At 48.4% G+C, this 14814-nt stretch overlaps 2 protein-coding genes across 2 annotated transcripts; one reads left to right on the top strand and one right to left on the bottom strand.

Moving 5' to 3' along the window:
- Positions 1–4110: 4110 nt before the first annotated feature.
- On the top strand, positions 4111–4370 carry CUNH6orf226 (chromosome unknown C6orf226 homolog). The gene has a single exon (XM_036248685.1). The coding sequence runs from the start codon at positions 4146–4148 to the stop codon at positions 4368–4370; it is 225 nt and encodes a 74-aa protein (XP_036104578.1). The 5' UTR covers positions 4111–4145.
- A 1925-nt stretch (positions 4371–6295) lies between these two features.
- On the bottom strand, positions 6296–12567 carry RPL7L1 (ribosomal protein L7 like 1). The gene is made up of 7 exons (XM_036249433.1): positions 12285–12567; positions 11558–11666; positions 10755–10918; positions 9324–9461; positions 8244–8353; positions 7843–8057; positions 6296–7177 (listed from the first exon to the last, which is right to left on the bottom strand). The coding sequence occupies exons 1-6, from the start codon at positions 12296–12298 to the stop codon at positions 7849–7851; spliced, it is 744 nt and encodes a 247-aa protein (XP_036105326.1). The 5' UTR covers positions 12299–12567; the 3' UTR covers positions 6296–7177; positions 7843–7848.
- Between the last annotated feature and the right edge of the window lie 2247 nt (positions 12568–14814).

Raw genomic sequence — 14814 nt, 5'->3', positions numbered from 1 at the left:
GAGAGAGGAGGGAAGAAAGAGAGAGAAACATTGATGTGAGAGAGACACATTGAGTGGCTGCCATCCACACGACCCCAACCAGGGCGGGGACAAACTGCAACTGAGGTACGTGCCCTTAGTGGGAACCGAACCCGGGACTCTCTAACCACGAGCCAAACCGGCCAGGGCTTCTTTTTTTTTTTTTTCCCCATGTTTTTATTGATTTCAGAGAGAGAAAGGGAAAGGAGAAAAAGATAGAGACATCAATGAGAGAGAAACATCCACCGGCTGCCTCCTGCGCACCCCCTACCGGAGATCGAACCCACAACCCAGGCATGTGCTCTGACGGGGAATCGAACTGGCAACCTCCTGGTGCATGGGGTGATGCTCAACCCACTGAGCCACACGGTCCAGGCAGGAAAGTGCCATTCTTATGATTAATTTTATTAGAGAGGACATAAATCAGCAGGACCAGCCAAACGAAGAGGCGCATAGGGCAAGGTTGGGAGGGTCCTGAACGCACAGCTTCTGTGCCTTCTCCTTGTGGAATCATCACATGTCACCCTCCCGACACCACCAGGTTTCACCAATTAGAAAGCACCACTGAGTTTTGCTTCCAGAGTTTTTATTGGGGTTTCATTACATAGGCATGCTTGACTAAATTATTGGCTGGCGATTGAACTCCATCTCCAGGCTCCCTCTTCTCCCTAGACCTCACCAGGCCCAAAGCTCCAACCCTCTAATCACGTGGTTGGTTTTTCTGGCATGGCCAGCCTCAGACCCGAAACTTTTTAGGGGCCACCATGAATCACATTATTGGCATAAACTATCAAGGCCCACCATGGATATCATTCCTAATACTTGGGAAATTCCAAGGATTTAGCCTCCCTCCCAGGAACAAGGGGCAATGGTCAGTCAAATTCTTTCTAATATAACAATGTCATCAGTTTCCTCCAGAATGGCTTCTCAAATCCCTCTCCCTCCAGCTTTTGTTTTTGGTTAATCCTCACTGGAGGATATTTTTCCAGATTTCTTTTTTTGAGATAGAGTGGAAGGGAGGGAAGGGAAGAGAGAGAGAGAGAGGAAACAAAACAAAACAAAACAAAACAAAACAAAACATCAATGTGACCCAACAGGGGCCAGGGATCGACTCTGCAACCCAGGAACATGCCCTTGACAGGGAATCAAAGCCTAGCCAATGGTTCTTAAGCTTCCTAATGCCGCGACCCTTTGATACAGGTCCTCTAGTTGTGGTGACCCCCAACTATAAAATTATTTTCATTGCTACTTCATAACTGTAATTTTGCTTCTGTTATGTCTTAGGCGACCCCTGTGAAAGGGTGGTTTGACCCTCAAAGGGGTCGACCTTTCGGTCCACAGGCTGATGCTCTAACTGCTGAGCCAAACCAGCCAGGGCCCCCTCCAGCTGTTTATTTTGACAAGTTTCAAACCATTTAGATTCACCAATGGTGAATCTATTTGTGGCAATTTTACCACAATTTGTTCTCTCTCTCTCATCATGACATTTTACCCCTAAATACGTCAGCATGTATTTTGTATACACAAGGTCATTCTCCCATATAACCAAGGCACAGTGACTGCACTCAAATTTAGCATCGCTATACAGTAGTCCCCCCTTCCTTTTCTGTGGTCGCAGTTACTAGATGTCAACCAGCGTCCAAAAATATTAAATGGAAAATTCCAGAGACAAGTTTTAAATCACCAGCTGTAGCTGTGATAAAATCTCCAGTTGTCTTGGGCCAACCCACCCAGGATGTAAGTCATTCTTTCCAGTGTATCCACACTGGATCTGCTACCCGCCTATTAGTCACTCAGTAGCTGTCTCATTTGTCAGATGGGTTATCGGATAAAGAGAGGCCACATTAATATAGCTTTTATTACAGTATATTGGGCTTTTTTTTTTTTATCCCCACCCGAGGACATTTTTCCATTTTTTGTTCAGATAGAGTGGGAGGGAGAGAGAGGAAGAGAGAGAGAGAAACATCGATGTGAAAGGGACACACCAAGCGGCCGCCACCCGCACGACCAACCAGGGCCAGGGACAAACCGCAACTGAGGCACGTGCCCTTAGCGGGAACCGAACCCGGGTCTCTCCGGACCGCAGGCCAACGCTATAACCGCTAGGGCAGTATATTGGGCTTTTTAAAATCCTCACCCGAGGACATTTTTGCATTTATCTTCAGATAGAGCAGGAGGGAGAGAGGGAGGAAGAGACAGAGAGAAACATCGACGTGAGAGACACATCAAGTGGTTGCCACCCATATGACCCCAACCGGGGCTGGGGACAAACTGCAACCGAGGTATGTGCCCTTAGTGGGAACCGAACCCGGGCCTCTCTGGTCTGCAGGTTGACATTCTAACCACTGAGCCAAAACGGCCAGGGCTATTATAATATGTTGTTATCATTGTTTTATTATTAGTTATTATTGTTAATCTCTTACTGTGACTAATTTATAAATTAAACTTTTATCAGAGGTATAGAGGTATGTATGTATGTATGTATGGGACAAACATAGTATGTATAGGGTTCAATACTTTCCAAGGTTTCAGGCATCCACCTGCAGATAAGGGGGGCCACTGTCACACTAGGATCTAATATAGCTATCATATTCAAATTCTCCCAAGGGTAAAATGTCTTTATGACTGATTTTTTCCTCACCTTGGATCCAATCCAGGATCACACTGCATTTTTCATATTTCCTTTCATCTGACACAGTTCTTCAGTCTTTCCCTTTTCTTTCTTTTATATGGCATTCAAAAAAATGTAAAAACACCACCAATTTGTAATCTCACAATATGGAGGTCAGAAGTCTGAATTGGGCTAAAGTGAAACTGGGCTAAAATCAAGGGGGTGGGAGGTAGGGCTGCATTCCTTCTGTTTCCTTGCATGTCCCAGCTTCCAGAGGCCTCTTGTATTCCCCGGTTCACGGCTCCTTCCTCCAGCTTCGACGCTGGCAGCACATATCTTCAATCCGGCTAACTCAGTTTCCATCATGGCATCTCCTCCTTCCTCCTTCTTCTAGGGACCAGTGTGATGGTATCTGGCCCACCCAGATGATCCAGAATTATCTCCCATGACATTAACATTTATAAAGTGTCCAGGCCAGTCTCACTTTGGTTTGTCTGTTCATTTCCTCAAGATTAGATTCAGAGTAAACATTTTTGGCAGGGACAGACAGAAGAGATGCCTACCTCTGCAGTGTCCTTCTCTGTGCATCACATCGGGAGACACAAGGTGCTATTTGTCTTGTTAATAGTAATTAAACTTTGATTACGTTGTTAAGGTGGTGTTTGCCAGAACGACTTTATCTTTTCTTTTTTTTTTTAATCCTCACACCAGGACATTTTTAGGACATTTTTCCATTTTTTGTTCAGACAGAGTGGGAGGAAGAGAAGGAGAGAAACATTGACATGAAAGGGACACATCGAGTGGCTGCCTCCCACACGACCAACCAGGGACCAACTGCAACCAAGGTACACGCCCTTAGCGGGAATCAAACCCGGGTCTCTCTGGAGCGCAGGCCAACGCTCTAACCGCTGAGCCAGACGCCTTCATCTTTCGATAAACTTAGAAACCTGAGAATTATTGGCCCTGGCTCTCTAAGCAGCCAGGGGCTTAGTGGCACACCTGGCCTGGCTTCGACTTTTCTCATCCGGTTTGGGAACACCAGGGAGTCCTGACGACAGGAAACGGGAAGGGAGCGGCCAGGCTCCGCAGGGGTGTCCCAGTTCTCCCCAGGCCCCTGGTGATGGCTCCACCGCTACCTTCTGTCCGGCGCCGTGGAGCCCAGGGCGGAGAAGATCCCCGAGCGTGTGTCCCTCCCTGGACGCGCGCACTTCTGTGCGTGTGCAGGGAAGGAGGTACGCGCGCAAACGTGGGTCTTTGGGCCCGCACCCGCGTGTCCGCATGCACGTTCAGACCAGTGCAAGCCTTCCCGTGTCCTCTAGCCTTCCACTTTGGAGGCTCTGGGGTGGGTTACGTTGTGTACGCGCGTGTCAAGCGTTCCTGCGCTGAGCCGGTCATGGTTCTCAGTGCCCCCCCTTTCTGGGCCGGCTTGGTATGGTCTGTGGACCCTCCGATGGTGGTTGCACCCATACTTCCGGGAAATGTTTGCCTCACACGCCGGTGGGCTGCGCTCTCGGACATGGACGCGGCCGGCAGTCCGAGCAGCAGGCCCGCGGGCTCAGCCCCGGCTGTGATGACCCTGGCGCAGCTCCTGCAGCTGGTCCGGCGGGGCCGGCAGCTCCCGGGCCTCGAAAGGCTTCAGATCGCGGCGACCCACGACGAACCCACGGCGTCCCAGCTCCCGCGGAGACCCAAGCCTTGGGAGGCCGCGGGCTCGGCCGAGGCCCGCGCGCCGCAGCCCTAGCCCGGGCCGCAGCCCCGCCCACCCTCGCCGCCGACGGAAAGAGGAAGCACGTGCGGGAGCCTGGCTCGGCGGACCGGGACTGCGCCTTCCGCAATGGGGGAGCGGGCGCCGGCGTCTCGACACCCTTTGCGGCTGTGCCGGGGGCTTGACTGCCCCGCAGAAACTCGGACTGAAAACGGAGGACTGACCAGTTCCTCATCTTTTGTACTTTCGCCCTGACCTGTCTCAACTGGATTTAACCTTTCGGTGGCTTTGTGTCGGTATTTCCGTACCATGATACTCATGAAAAATGTTAAAAGGCCGTAAGTGTAATTGAAACAAATCTCATACCATCTGCCATGCATAGGTGTTTTCACTTTGAAAATGCAACTTGGGACACACTGGGGCCTGACCCACTGGGGACTTCTTTGAAAGGTTGAGACGTGTGTTTATCTCCTGCTTCGGCTTATTCTGATGTTTGTGCAAGTGAATTTGGGATTCACGTGGCATTTTGATTTTAGATAGCCATTCTCTAGTTAATAAAAGGTTTGATGATCAAACTTGGCCTCAGATTGACTTTTTAAAAAATACATTAAACAGCCCTGGCCGGTTTTGCCCAGCGGTTAAGGCGTCGTTCCCGCTAAGGGCGGGTACCTCAGTTGCAGTTTGGCCTCGGCCCTGGTTGGTCCTGGTTGGTCGTGTGGGTGGCAACCACTGATGTGTCCCTTTCCGGTTGATGTTGATGTTTCTGTCTCTTCCTCTCTCCCTCCCACTCTATCTGAACAAAATGAGTTTCCTAGGGTGAGGATAAAAAAAACCCAAAACATTTAATAAAATCCCAAACGCATTAAAAGAATTAGCCAATCAACCAAACCCTAGACTCCATGGTGGACCTGGCTACAGGCAGTGTTGGAACAGGCCACAGGGCCCTGGCCAGTTTGGCTCAGGGATGGGAGTGTTGGCCTGAGGACCAGAGTCCCGGGTTCCGTTCCCACTAGGAGCACATACCAAAAAATAAAACAGGCCACGGGATCCCTGCATCTACTCTTCCTTTGCTTTCCCCCAAAATACAGCTAGTCCCACTTGTTCAGGGAATGATAAACCATGGTACATGATATAGAAATTCATAATTTCTATAATCTCTTATATAGAATTCTAAATGAAAACCCATTCCTTTGCTTAATCCTTTTAACAACCATGTGTGGCAGGCAGGCTAGACTGTAATAGCCCCATTTTTTAGGAAAGAGTGGAGACATCATTTCCATATTTAGTGTAAGGCAGGTCTGAGATAGAAACCCTGGATTTCCACACAACAGCTTTTCCCATGACTTCTTGATACATCACTTTTAATCTGATTTCACAATGCTGTATGTTGGAAGAGTAACCTCTATTCCTGGCAGGTTAACTCCTGAGCCAACCACCCTAATTATCTCATAACCTGGCACATTTTAAGGCACTTATACTAACTTAATCTCACAGCTATGTTGGAGGGCTCCATGAGCCAAAACTGCAGCAAAGCTGACCTTAAGGGACTAGGCGACACAATTACTAAGCGTATTTTCAAGTCTTCACCTGGGCCTGGCACACCCTCACCAACTGCTTAGATGTCAGGCTGAGGCAACCAAGTAACAGAACAGAGGGAAGACTCAGGGGTGGACACTGACAACACAAGCCCCTTTTCAAGTGTAACATCCCTGGAGCCCTACCGTTCCAGTGCTGGGTCACCTACATCACCAGCAGGTGAGAGCAGTACTTTTGGAGGAGCCTGCAGTCTAGAATGTGCAAGGAAAGGGTCTAACTACACTCGCCCAAGGCCTAAAGGACGAAATAGTACCAATATCATCCACACCAAACCAAGAAAACGGCTCATTCTTAACTGATTTGGGGTTTTATATGCTTTTATTGATATTTTTAGAGAGATGAGAAGGGATAGAAAACATCAATCAGCTTGCCTCCTGCACATCCCCTACTGGGGATTAAGCCCACAATCTGGGCATGTGCCCCAATTGGGACTGAGAGGCCTGACTGGGGCCTCTCAGTCGATGGGACAACAATCTACTGAGCCACACCAGTACCACTGTTAATAGGAAACACCCATTGGCTTGAAGGGAAAAAGCCGTCTTGGTAAATGCTGGTCTTCCACAGGACATGGAACCAGATTAGCAAGGTCAGGACCTGGGTAACCAATCCTGACAGTGCAGGACTTTCTCACGTTAGGTGCATGGGTCCCTGAGAAGAGTCTATGAACACCCTGAACTTCCAAGTAAATATTGGAGTGTAAGCATCTTTTCTTGGGGAAATGGTCCTTCCCTTCTCAAAGGTCCAAGAATATGTTAAAATCCTGAGCTGGGGTAAGGAGGCCACCAGAAACATAGAGCCAGCTAAGCCCGAGAGCTTGCAAAGCTGTCACTGAAGTTGGAACATGGACTCACAACAGACAAGTGAGCATTCTGTGTTCTTTGAAATGTTATTTCAAGTTCTTTCCAAAACAAGCTTTAGGAACCCCCAGGTTCAAGTATGCCCCTGGGCTTGGTCCACTGCCATCTTGTATTCGTGCTTGGGTATCCATTCATTAATATTACACCCCTGGATAGCATGAGTCCTCTTGATTTCAGAGGAGGCAGCAGTGGCCAACACGGAGAACACACTGGACTTCTCCTTTGGAACTGGGCTGTGATGAGAAGTGCCTGCCAGGAACATCTCCATCTTTTCCCTGACCCTTCCCCTCCAGTTTCTGGAAATATAGCAAAAAATAATCTTCTTTGAAGATACTGGATGATTCCAAAAACAAAAACACATGCTTCTGATGCACTGTGCTTTCAGATATTCTGGAAGAAAAAACCCCACAATTTCATTAATACAAATTGACTGTGACTTGGCACCTGAGAGAAATGTAGTAAGGACAAAAAAGAGCAATTTCAGAGTTAAGGTTCCTTCAACAAAACATACTGTTTGGATCTTCAAATCTTTTCTAATTTACTTCTTTGGGGGAGAGGGGGGTGTTGTTAATCCTCACCTGAGAATATTTTTCCCATTGATTAGAGTGGAAGGAGGAAGTGGGGGGAGAGACATATCGATTGGCTGCCTCCCGCATGCCTGACAGTGGCCAGAGATAGAACCTGCAACCCAGGTATGTGCCCCTTGACCTGGAATCAAAACTGCACAGGCTGATGCTAATTTAGTTTTTAATATTATTCTCTCCCCACTTCCAGATTAATAACCACACCAATACAGAGATCCCCCCCCCCCCCCCGCCAATATTTCCTAGCCTGTAACTCTTGGAACACACAGTCCCAAGCCCTAATCAGGCATTCACCCTTCCAAGAATGTCTCTCCATCCATTAGACTTGTAAAAACCAGCCTCCTCTCGCACCCCCCTCCCCCATTGCCAAAGTTCCTCTCAAATACTGGTAAATGCAAAAAGAATTTTTAAGTGGCAAGGCATACAGCTCATAAAAAGTCAGCCCAAGGGCAGCCCTCAGCCTTGTCTTACCTGGATTCAGTTCAGCTGCCGGATGAGCTGATTGATGCGTTCCCCTCGATAGCCAGGTGAGCCCACCTCCTTGAGGAAGCCTACTCTATTCTTGCTGGCATGACGAGCCACTGAGAGATGGAAAGGGCACAAGAACCCTGAGATCACCTGGAAATTCTTCCCCGGGAAGGCAATTTCATGAATGAGGTCTTCCAAGCAAATGACACCAAACTTCCCTAAGAAACACAAGGGCAGTTTCCTTTATTCCACATTTCCCCAGCACAGACCGAGAGGCTCTCCTGTGCCAGAGCTGGGCACTCTGGCAGGTTCTTGGGGCCTCAAGAATATAAGCTAGATCCCAACCAGGACCACCAAAGACCCTTGCATTTTGCCAAAACTGACCCCTAAGATGCAATACTCACCCAGGTGCTCCTCAATCACTGTGTTGTCTGTCAAAGGGATGATTTTATTCTTAACTTTGGCTTGTCCACGTTTCAAGATGAGTTCCCGGACAGACTTCAGATTTGGAAATCTATGTGGGGCAGAAGAAAGTACAGACCTGGCTATCCCCCGGCACACTGCACTGTACTGGCCACTCAGTCCCGCAGCCTGGCTGAGGGGAGATTCTGACTATCCCTGCTCCTCACCACAGGGTCCCGCAATCACTCCGCAGCCGGGATGCTAGGGCATAGGGCATACACAGGGAAAAAGTGGGTAAAAAACCAGCATGGCCCTAAGTAGTTAGAAATTAAAATTTATGGATATAAATGTTACCAGGCAAAAACATTTATTTCCTAGGCAAAAATAAAATAAGTCTTGGCTTACAGCCTAGGACTTTGGCCTTACTGAAGAAGGTACAAGAGTTTGAAATTAAATCCAAGCCTTTGCTGAGTTTTAATGGTTGAAGAAATGTTCTTATACAAGCAACTGCTCCAAAAATTAGTTTCTGCTCTACCTAACTCAGCCATAGCCTGCAAAGGAACAAGCCCTCATGGTACTGTGCATGGCACATGACGAGCAGCAATGATATCTCCTATTCGACCTGCCCCATATTCCAAGGTTCTTACGGCTGGCCACTGATTTCTGGTGACTGTGGTCACAGCAAAATGTTCTTTCAACACAACAACAGGAGCCTTGAAGAACAGTACCCTGTGGCCCTGGCCGGTTGGGCTTAGTGGTTAGAGCGTCAGCCCAGTGAGCACCAGTGAGTCTCTGGTTCCATTCCGGTCAAGGGCATGTGCTTCGGCTGCCGTTCAGTCCCCAACCCTGGTCGGGTCGTGCAAGAGGCAACCAGTCAATGTGGCTCTATCACATCGATGTTTCTCTGTCTCTCTCTCCCTCCCTCCCTCCCTCCCACTCTACCTGATGATAAATAGAAAAATATCCTCACGTGAGGAATTAAAAAAAAAAAAAAAGAACAGTACCCCGTGAATCCCAACGTTCTCAACATGCTCAAATACAATCTAATATGAATCCACACACACACACAAAGCCTTACTTACCCCCAGGTCACATAAGGTTCGACTATCCGCAGTGTTTTTATGGTTTGGGGGGTCACTTTGACAAAGACACCACTGAAAATCTTCTTCAGGCGAAGCCTTGCGATGGTCCTCTGTACCACTGAACTCACTCCTTTGATCCTGAAATGAACAGCAGAGGAAGTCAGGCTCTGTTCCCTTTATATCAGCCCAGCAAGTACCCATGAGCTGTGTGCCACCACTGCCCCCCCCCCCCTGAGTTAGACAGACTGTGCCTTAGGGCTCAGCAGTCCAGGAGGCAGCTACGTCAGTAGACCTTCCACATAACACGGAGTGATGCCTGCGGCGCCGAGAACAGAGGTGGTCCCTGATTTGTGGGGTGTCTGTGTGGGGTGTAGGGCTCTGTATACCAAGCTGAGGGAGCTGGACTTGCTTCTGTGGGCAGAAAAGCTATGGAAACCATTTAAGAAGACAAGATCAGCTTTATTTTTGGGTACAGAGGACAGACCTGAGAATGTGACACCAGAGGCAGGAAACTAAGTTAGGAAGCTAAGGTGACAGTCCAGGAAGGAGACTACTGACGATGGTAGTAGGGCTCATAAACACTTGAAACCCACCGGTTTCTGGTTTGGGTGACTGGTTAGGGGAACCAGGAAGAGGCAGAATTCTATGTGCAGGTAGGGATGGGTAAGGAAAATACCACCAGATGTGCAAAAGCTTTTATTTCACTCGCTCTAGCACTACGCTTCATCCTTGGTTCCGTTCCTAGAAAGATACCTTGATTCCCCCACTTCAGGACTTTTTGCATTTAGGTTGTAACTTTCCCTAACCCTGGTGAACTCCTTAATGTTTGCAGGCCTCAGCTTCAAATTCCTGATTTAGAAGATTGTCCTCAACAAGCACACACAGTGTCCGCCCATAATCCAGCACCTGACCCTCATAGCACTTACTGTCTTTCAAAATTATTTTTTCTGCCCTGGCCAGTTTGGCTCAGCGATTGGAGCATTGGCCTGCGGACCAGAGAGTCCTGGGTTTGGTTCCCGCTAGGGGCATGTACCGAAAAACTTCTCCCTTTATTGATTTTGAGGGGGGGGGGGGAGAAAGAGAAACATTGATGAGCGAGAACATCAATTGGTCGCCTCCTGCATGCCCCACACTGGGGATCGGGCCCACAACCTCGGCGTGTGCCCTCACCAGGAATCAAACCAGTGACCTCTTGGTGCATGGGTCGATGCTCAACCACTGAGCCACACCAGCCAGGTGCACTTACTATCTTTTCATGTCTATTTGCCTAAGATCAATTTCGTTAACCTCGAAGACAAAACATTTGCTGTGCTCAACTCTGACTTCCTAGCAAAACTTGCCTTAAGGCCTATTATCTCATCTCCCTAGAAAGGGGTCTAAAGCTGAATCAACAGTTTGGCCCAGCCTCATGTAATTTGGCAAGTTGCTTACCTTTGGATGCGTACAACAAAGGCCAAGGAATGTTCATCTGGCACTTCCAAACCGTGAGGCTTCACTTTTAGCCGTCTGAGGCGCACCTTGTCACGTTGTTGCCGCCAGGCATCGTGTAGGAACCATTCCAGTCGCTTAAACTTGAGATCTTTGCCTTTTCTCTGCTACAGAGAAGAAAGAAGACCATCATCACCATGCTGTGTCTCCAGTCGTTTGTACTTCCAAAAATGTACTGCATTAGTCAGGGCTTATTCCCCTATGTTCTGCAAAGGGGAGCAAATCACCTCTTTTATTCATATATATATGTATATATGTGTGTGTATGTATGTATATATATATGTGTGTGTATATATATATATATATAGTGAGATACACAAGTAAAAGTGTAGTTGAAAAACGTGGGAACTACTTGGAAAAGTCCCTGATAAATTCATTCACATGCTGTTAGCCAATGTTTACCAACAAGCGTTTATGGAACCTAACATTTAAGCATCATAAAGTACAAAACAAGCATGAGTCTCTTTTGTTCTTTACCTCCAAAATATGTGTTTACCCCCAAACGTTTAGCAAATAGCAAAGTTGGCATAGTAAAGAAAACACATTTTTCTTCCAGGTACACAAGCACGTCTGGTCTCTAAAATCACCTGGAATGAACCCAGATGGTATAAGCTGAGTGAAGACATAAACCACAACCTGGTACAATCAAACCGATAGGGGCTAGGGGAATGGGGAGGGATACCAAATGTAGATGAAAATTACCAGATACAAATTCTAATTCCACCGTCCTGGTTCCCCACCATTACCTCCTTCTTTTCCAAAAGTGCCTGCTTTGCCTGGGTGGCTTTGAGGGCCTGATAAGCCTTCCTCTTTTTCAGGAGATTTTCTGGAACCAAAGGGATCTTTTTTCTTTGCCTGATACAGAAAATTGAGATCAGGGACAATATTTAGGAACTAATCTTCAATGGGTTTCCAAACCATTTCCTGGGCTTGGGGAACCATTACTGTCTCCAAAATCCTAAGAACTGAGACTCCCCTGAAACCCGTGGTTTCTGACTCCAGTCCTCAAAATGGGCCTCAACGATTCCCTCCCCCGGAAGCCATAAAAAAGTCATGAACCCTTTGGCCGCTGTTGCTCGTAATGTCAACTCAGCTTTTAACGTTACAGCCTTTTATAGACACTAGCAGCGATGGCATCGTAGTAAAACCCTGTGGGGTTGGGGCGCGTGCAGATCATCTGCATCAGGGAACACCGAAGTCAGGCTGGGTGAACCCAACTCCAACACTCTCCAGCCGGCGGCCTGAAAGTCAATGCTCACCCCTCCATGTAACCCGAAATTGACCACGGCCCCCTCCGCCCGCCGGCCATCCCGAACCCTACGGCTCCTCACTCTTCACACCCCCATCCTCTGTCATCTGGAGCCTTTTCTATTCTCTTCCTTCAGTCTACAAGTATCCTTATTTTCCGCCAACCCGTGGATGGCACCGGATGCTCTAGGAACCACTCAGAGGTTCAAAGTCGCAAATACTCACTCTTCCTCCGCCATCTTTCCAACGCTGCGGCTACTGCTCAGGCGCAGTCCTACCACGTGGGAGAGAGAGGAACCGCTCCACGTTCACTCGACCGTGGAGACGTGTCCTCCAGCTCACCACACGGGTAGCGAGCGTCCTCTTAGAAGCCGGGAACCACTGAGGTCTTGCTAACCCCGATTCCAGCCGGAAGTCGCATAAAGCTTTATTTACACCGCTTCCAAGGGTTTTAGAACCCTGTGAGCTTCAAAACCCAGCCCTTTTCATTTAAGCTATATTCTCATAGGGTTGGGCTATAAACAATGAAACTCTTCCCACAATGCACCTACGACTTCCGGTGGGGGCGGGCGCCGCGCCTCCGGCTTCCGCCCGACTGCGGAAGGGAAGACGGGCAGTTTCGCGATACCTGTTTAGCTGCTTGGGGAGAGAGCCGGGCGCTGTGGCTTCGGCTCTCACGTGTGAGCAGAGGTGTGGACCACGTAGGATGGTAAACATGCGGCTCTGATTCCGTCTGCCCAGCCCTATCAGTGGGCCCTCGACTGTACCGAGGTTACCTTTACCCATAAAGTAAGTGTAATAATGGACCTTGCCTAATAGGCTTAGGAGGATTAGATGAGCTACTCCATGTAAAGCGCTTGGCACAGAGTGACGTAAGCAGTCAATTATTAGTGTGGGACCGAAAACTAGAAATTTCTCATCGGAGAGCATTCCCTCTTAGCATCTGGAATGGGCTGCCCTCTCTCCTGGCCTTAATAAAGCAATGGAAAATCGCGTCCCGTCTGTTCTGAAAACCTTCAGAGAACGTCGCGTCTCAAGCATTAATGCGCATAGGAGCCCCCTGAGGATCTGGTTAAAATGCAGATTTTTATGCAGGACGGGGAGGGGGCTTAGGGTTGATAGTGGCATTTTTAATGCTCCAAAGCGATGCGGATGCTTCCGATGTAGGGACTAAACTGGGCTAGCAAGGCTCTACCTTAGGCTCTTTCTCTGAATTCCTTCAGCATAATTTATTATTATTATTACTATTATTTTTAATCCTCACCCGAGGACATTTTTTGATATTTTGTTCAGATAGAGTGGGAGGGAGAGAGAGAGAGAGAGAAACATTGATGTGAAAGGGACACATCGAGTGGCTGCCACCCGCACGACCAACCAGGGCCGGGGACAAACTGCAACGAGGTACATGCCCTTAGCGGGAACCGAACCCGGGTCTCTCCGGACCGCAGGCGGACGCTCTAACCACTGAGCCAAACCGGCCAGGGCTTGCCTTTTTTTTTTTTTTTTTTTTTTACATTTCTTTCCCATGATACTAGGAGGGCAGGGACCATGCTGACCTTGTTCATCTCTGATCCAAAGGGTCTAGTACAGGTTTCCCCTCCCTCCCTTCCTTCCTCCCTCCCTCCCTCTCTCCCTTCTTCCTTCCTCCCTCCCTTCCTTCCTTCCTTCCTTCCTTCCTTCCTTTTCCTTCCTTCCTTCCTTCCTTCCTCTCTCTCTCTCCCCCTCCCTCCCTCCCTTTCTTTTTCATTTTAGAACAGTTTCTTAATCTTGGCACTATTGGCATTTTGAGCCAGGTAATTCTGTTATGGGGGCTGTGCACTGTAGGATGTTTAGCAGCATCCCAAACCTCTACCTGCTATAAGCCAGTAGCACCCTCACACCAGTTGTGACAAAAATGTCTCCAGGCATCACCAAGTGTCTAGCACAGTATATTTGAAAGAGGCGGGAGCCCTGGCCGGTTTGGTTCAGCGGTTAGAGCGTCGGCCTGCGGTCTAGAGAGACCCAGGTTCGGTTCCCGCTAAGGGCCCATACCTTGGTTGCAGTTTGTGTCCTGCCCTGGTTGGGTTGTGCGGGTTCGATGTGTACCTTTCACATCAATGTTTCTCTCCCCCCACCCACTCTGAACAAAAAAATGGGAAAATGTCCTTGGGTGAGGATAAAAAAAAAAAGGGGTGGGAGAGAATAATAGTAGAGAACTAGACATAACGCTGTACTGGCCATAATTATAAGAAACCTTAACACATTTTTTTTTCTTTATTGATTTTAGAGAGAGGAAGGGATAGGGAGAGAGAGAGAGAAGCATCGATGAGAGAGAACATCGATTGGCTGCCTCCTGCATGCCCCCCACTGGGGATCAGCCCCACAAGCTGGGCATGTGTGCTGACCGGGAATCGAACTGGCAACCTCTTAGTGAAAGGGTTGATTCTCAACCACTGAGCCACACCAGCTGGGCAATTATAAGAAATCTTAATCATCCTTTGCAATGTTAAGCAATGGCTGCTTTGTTCTGATTAAAGAAAAGCGTACTCTGACCTGGCTGGGAGGTGTGCACCTTGGGAGCTGACCTCAGGAATGCTGTCCATTCTCCCAATCTGAGGACAAGGGGGACGACCTGACATCATGGAAAAATGAACAGTCTGATTATCAGAACACTGAACCGGTGACTGACTCGCTGGCGACTGGCCCCTGTAACCCCCAGCCCACATACCTCCCCCCTTGCCTGTAACCATGTTACCCATTTTCCCCCCTTTTTGCC

This window comes from Molossus molossus, unplaced genomic scaffold (assembly GCF_014108415.1).
Source record: "Molossus molossus isolate mMolMol1 unplaced genomic scaffold, mMolMol1.p scaffold_m16_p_8, whole genome shotgun sequence".
Taxonomy (NCBI): domain Eukaryota; kingdom Metazoa; phylum Chordata; class Mammalia; order Chiroptera; family Molossidae; genus Molossus; species Molossus molossus.
Note: the sequence above shows the minus strand (reverse complement) of the source record. Positions and strands in the feature narration are given on the sequence as shown.

What these genes read in the sequence shown, in the direction of transcription:
- RPL7L1 (XM_036249433.1), bottom strand. An exon ending in TTTGTTGTACGCATCCAAAG is followed by an intron (nt 9,462 to 10,754) that starts GTAAGCAACTTG and finishes TGTTCATTTCAG; the next exon opens with GATCAAAGGAGTGAGTTCAG. An exon ending in GAACCTTATGTGACCTGGGG is followed by an intron (nt 8,354 to 9,323) that starts GTAAGTAAGGCT and finishes TGCCCCACATAG; the next exon opens with ATTTCCAAATCTGAAGTCTG.
- CUNH6orf226 (XM_036248685.1), top strand. Translation starts at nt 4,146, where the DNA reads ATGGACGCGGCCGGCAGTCCGAGCAGCAGGCCCGCGGGCTCAGCCCCG.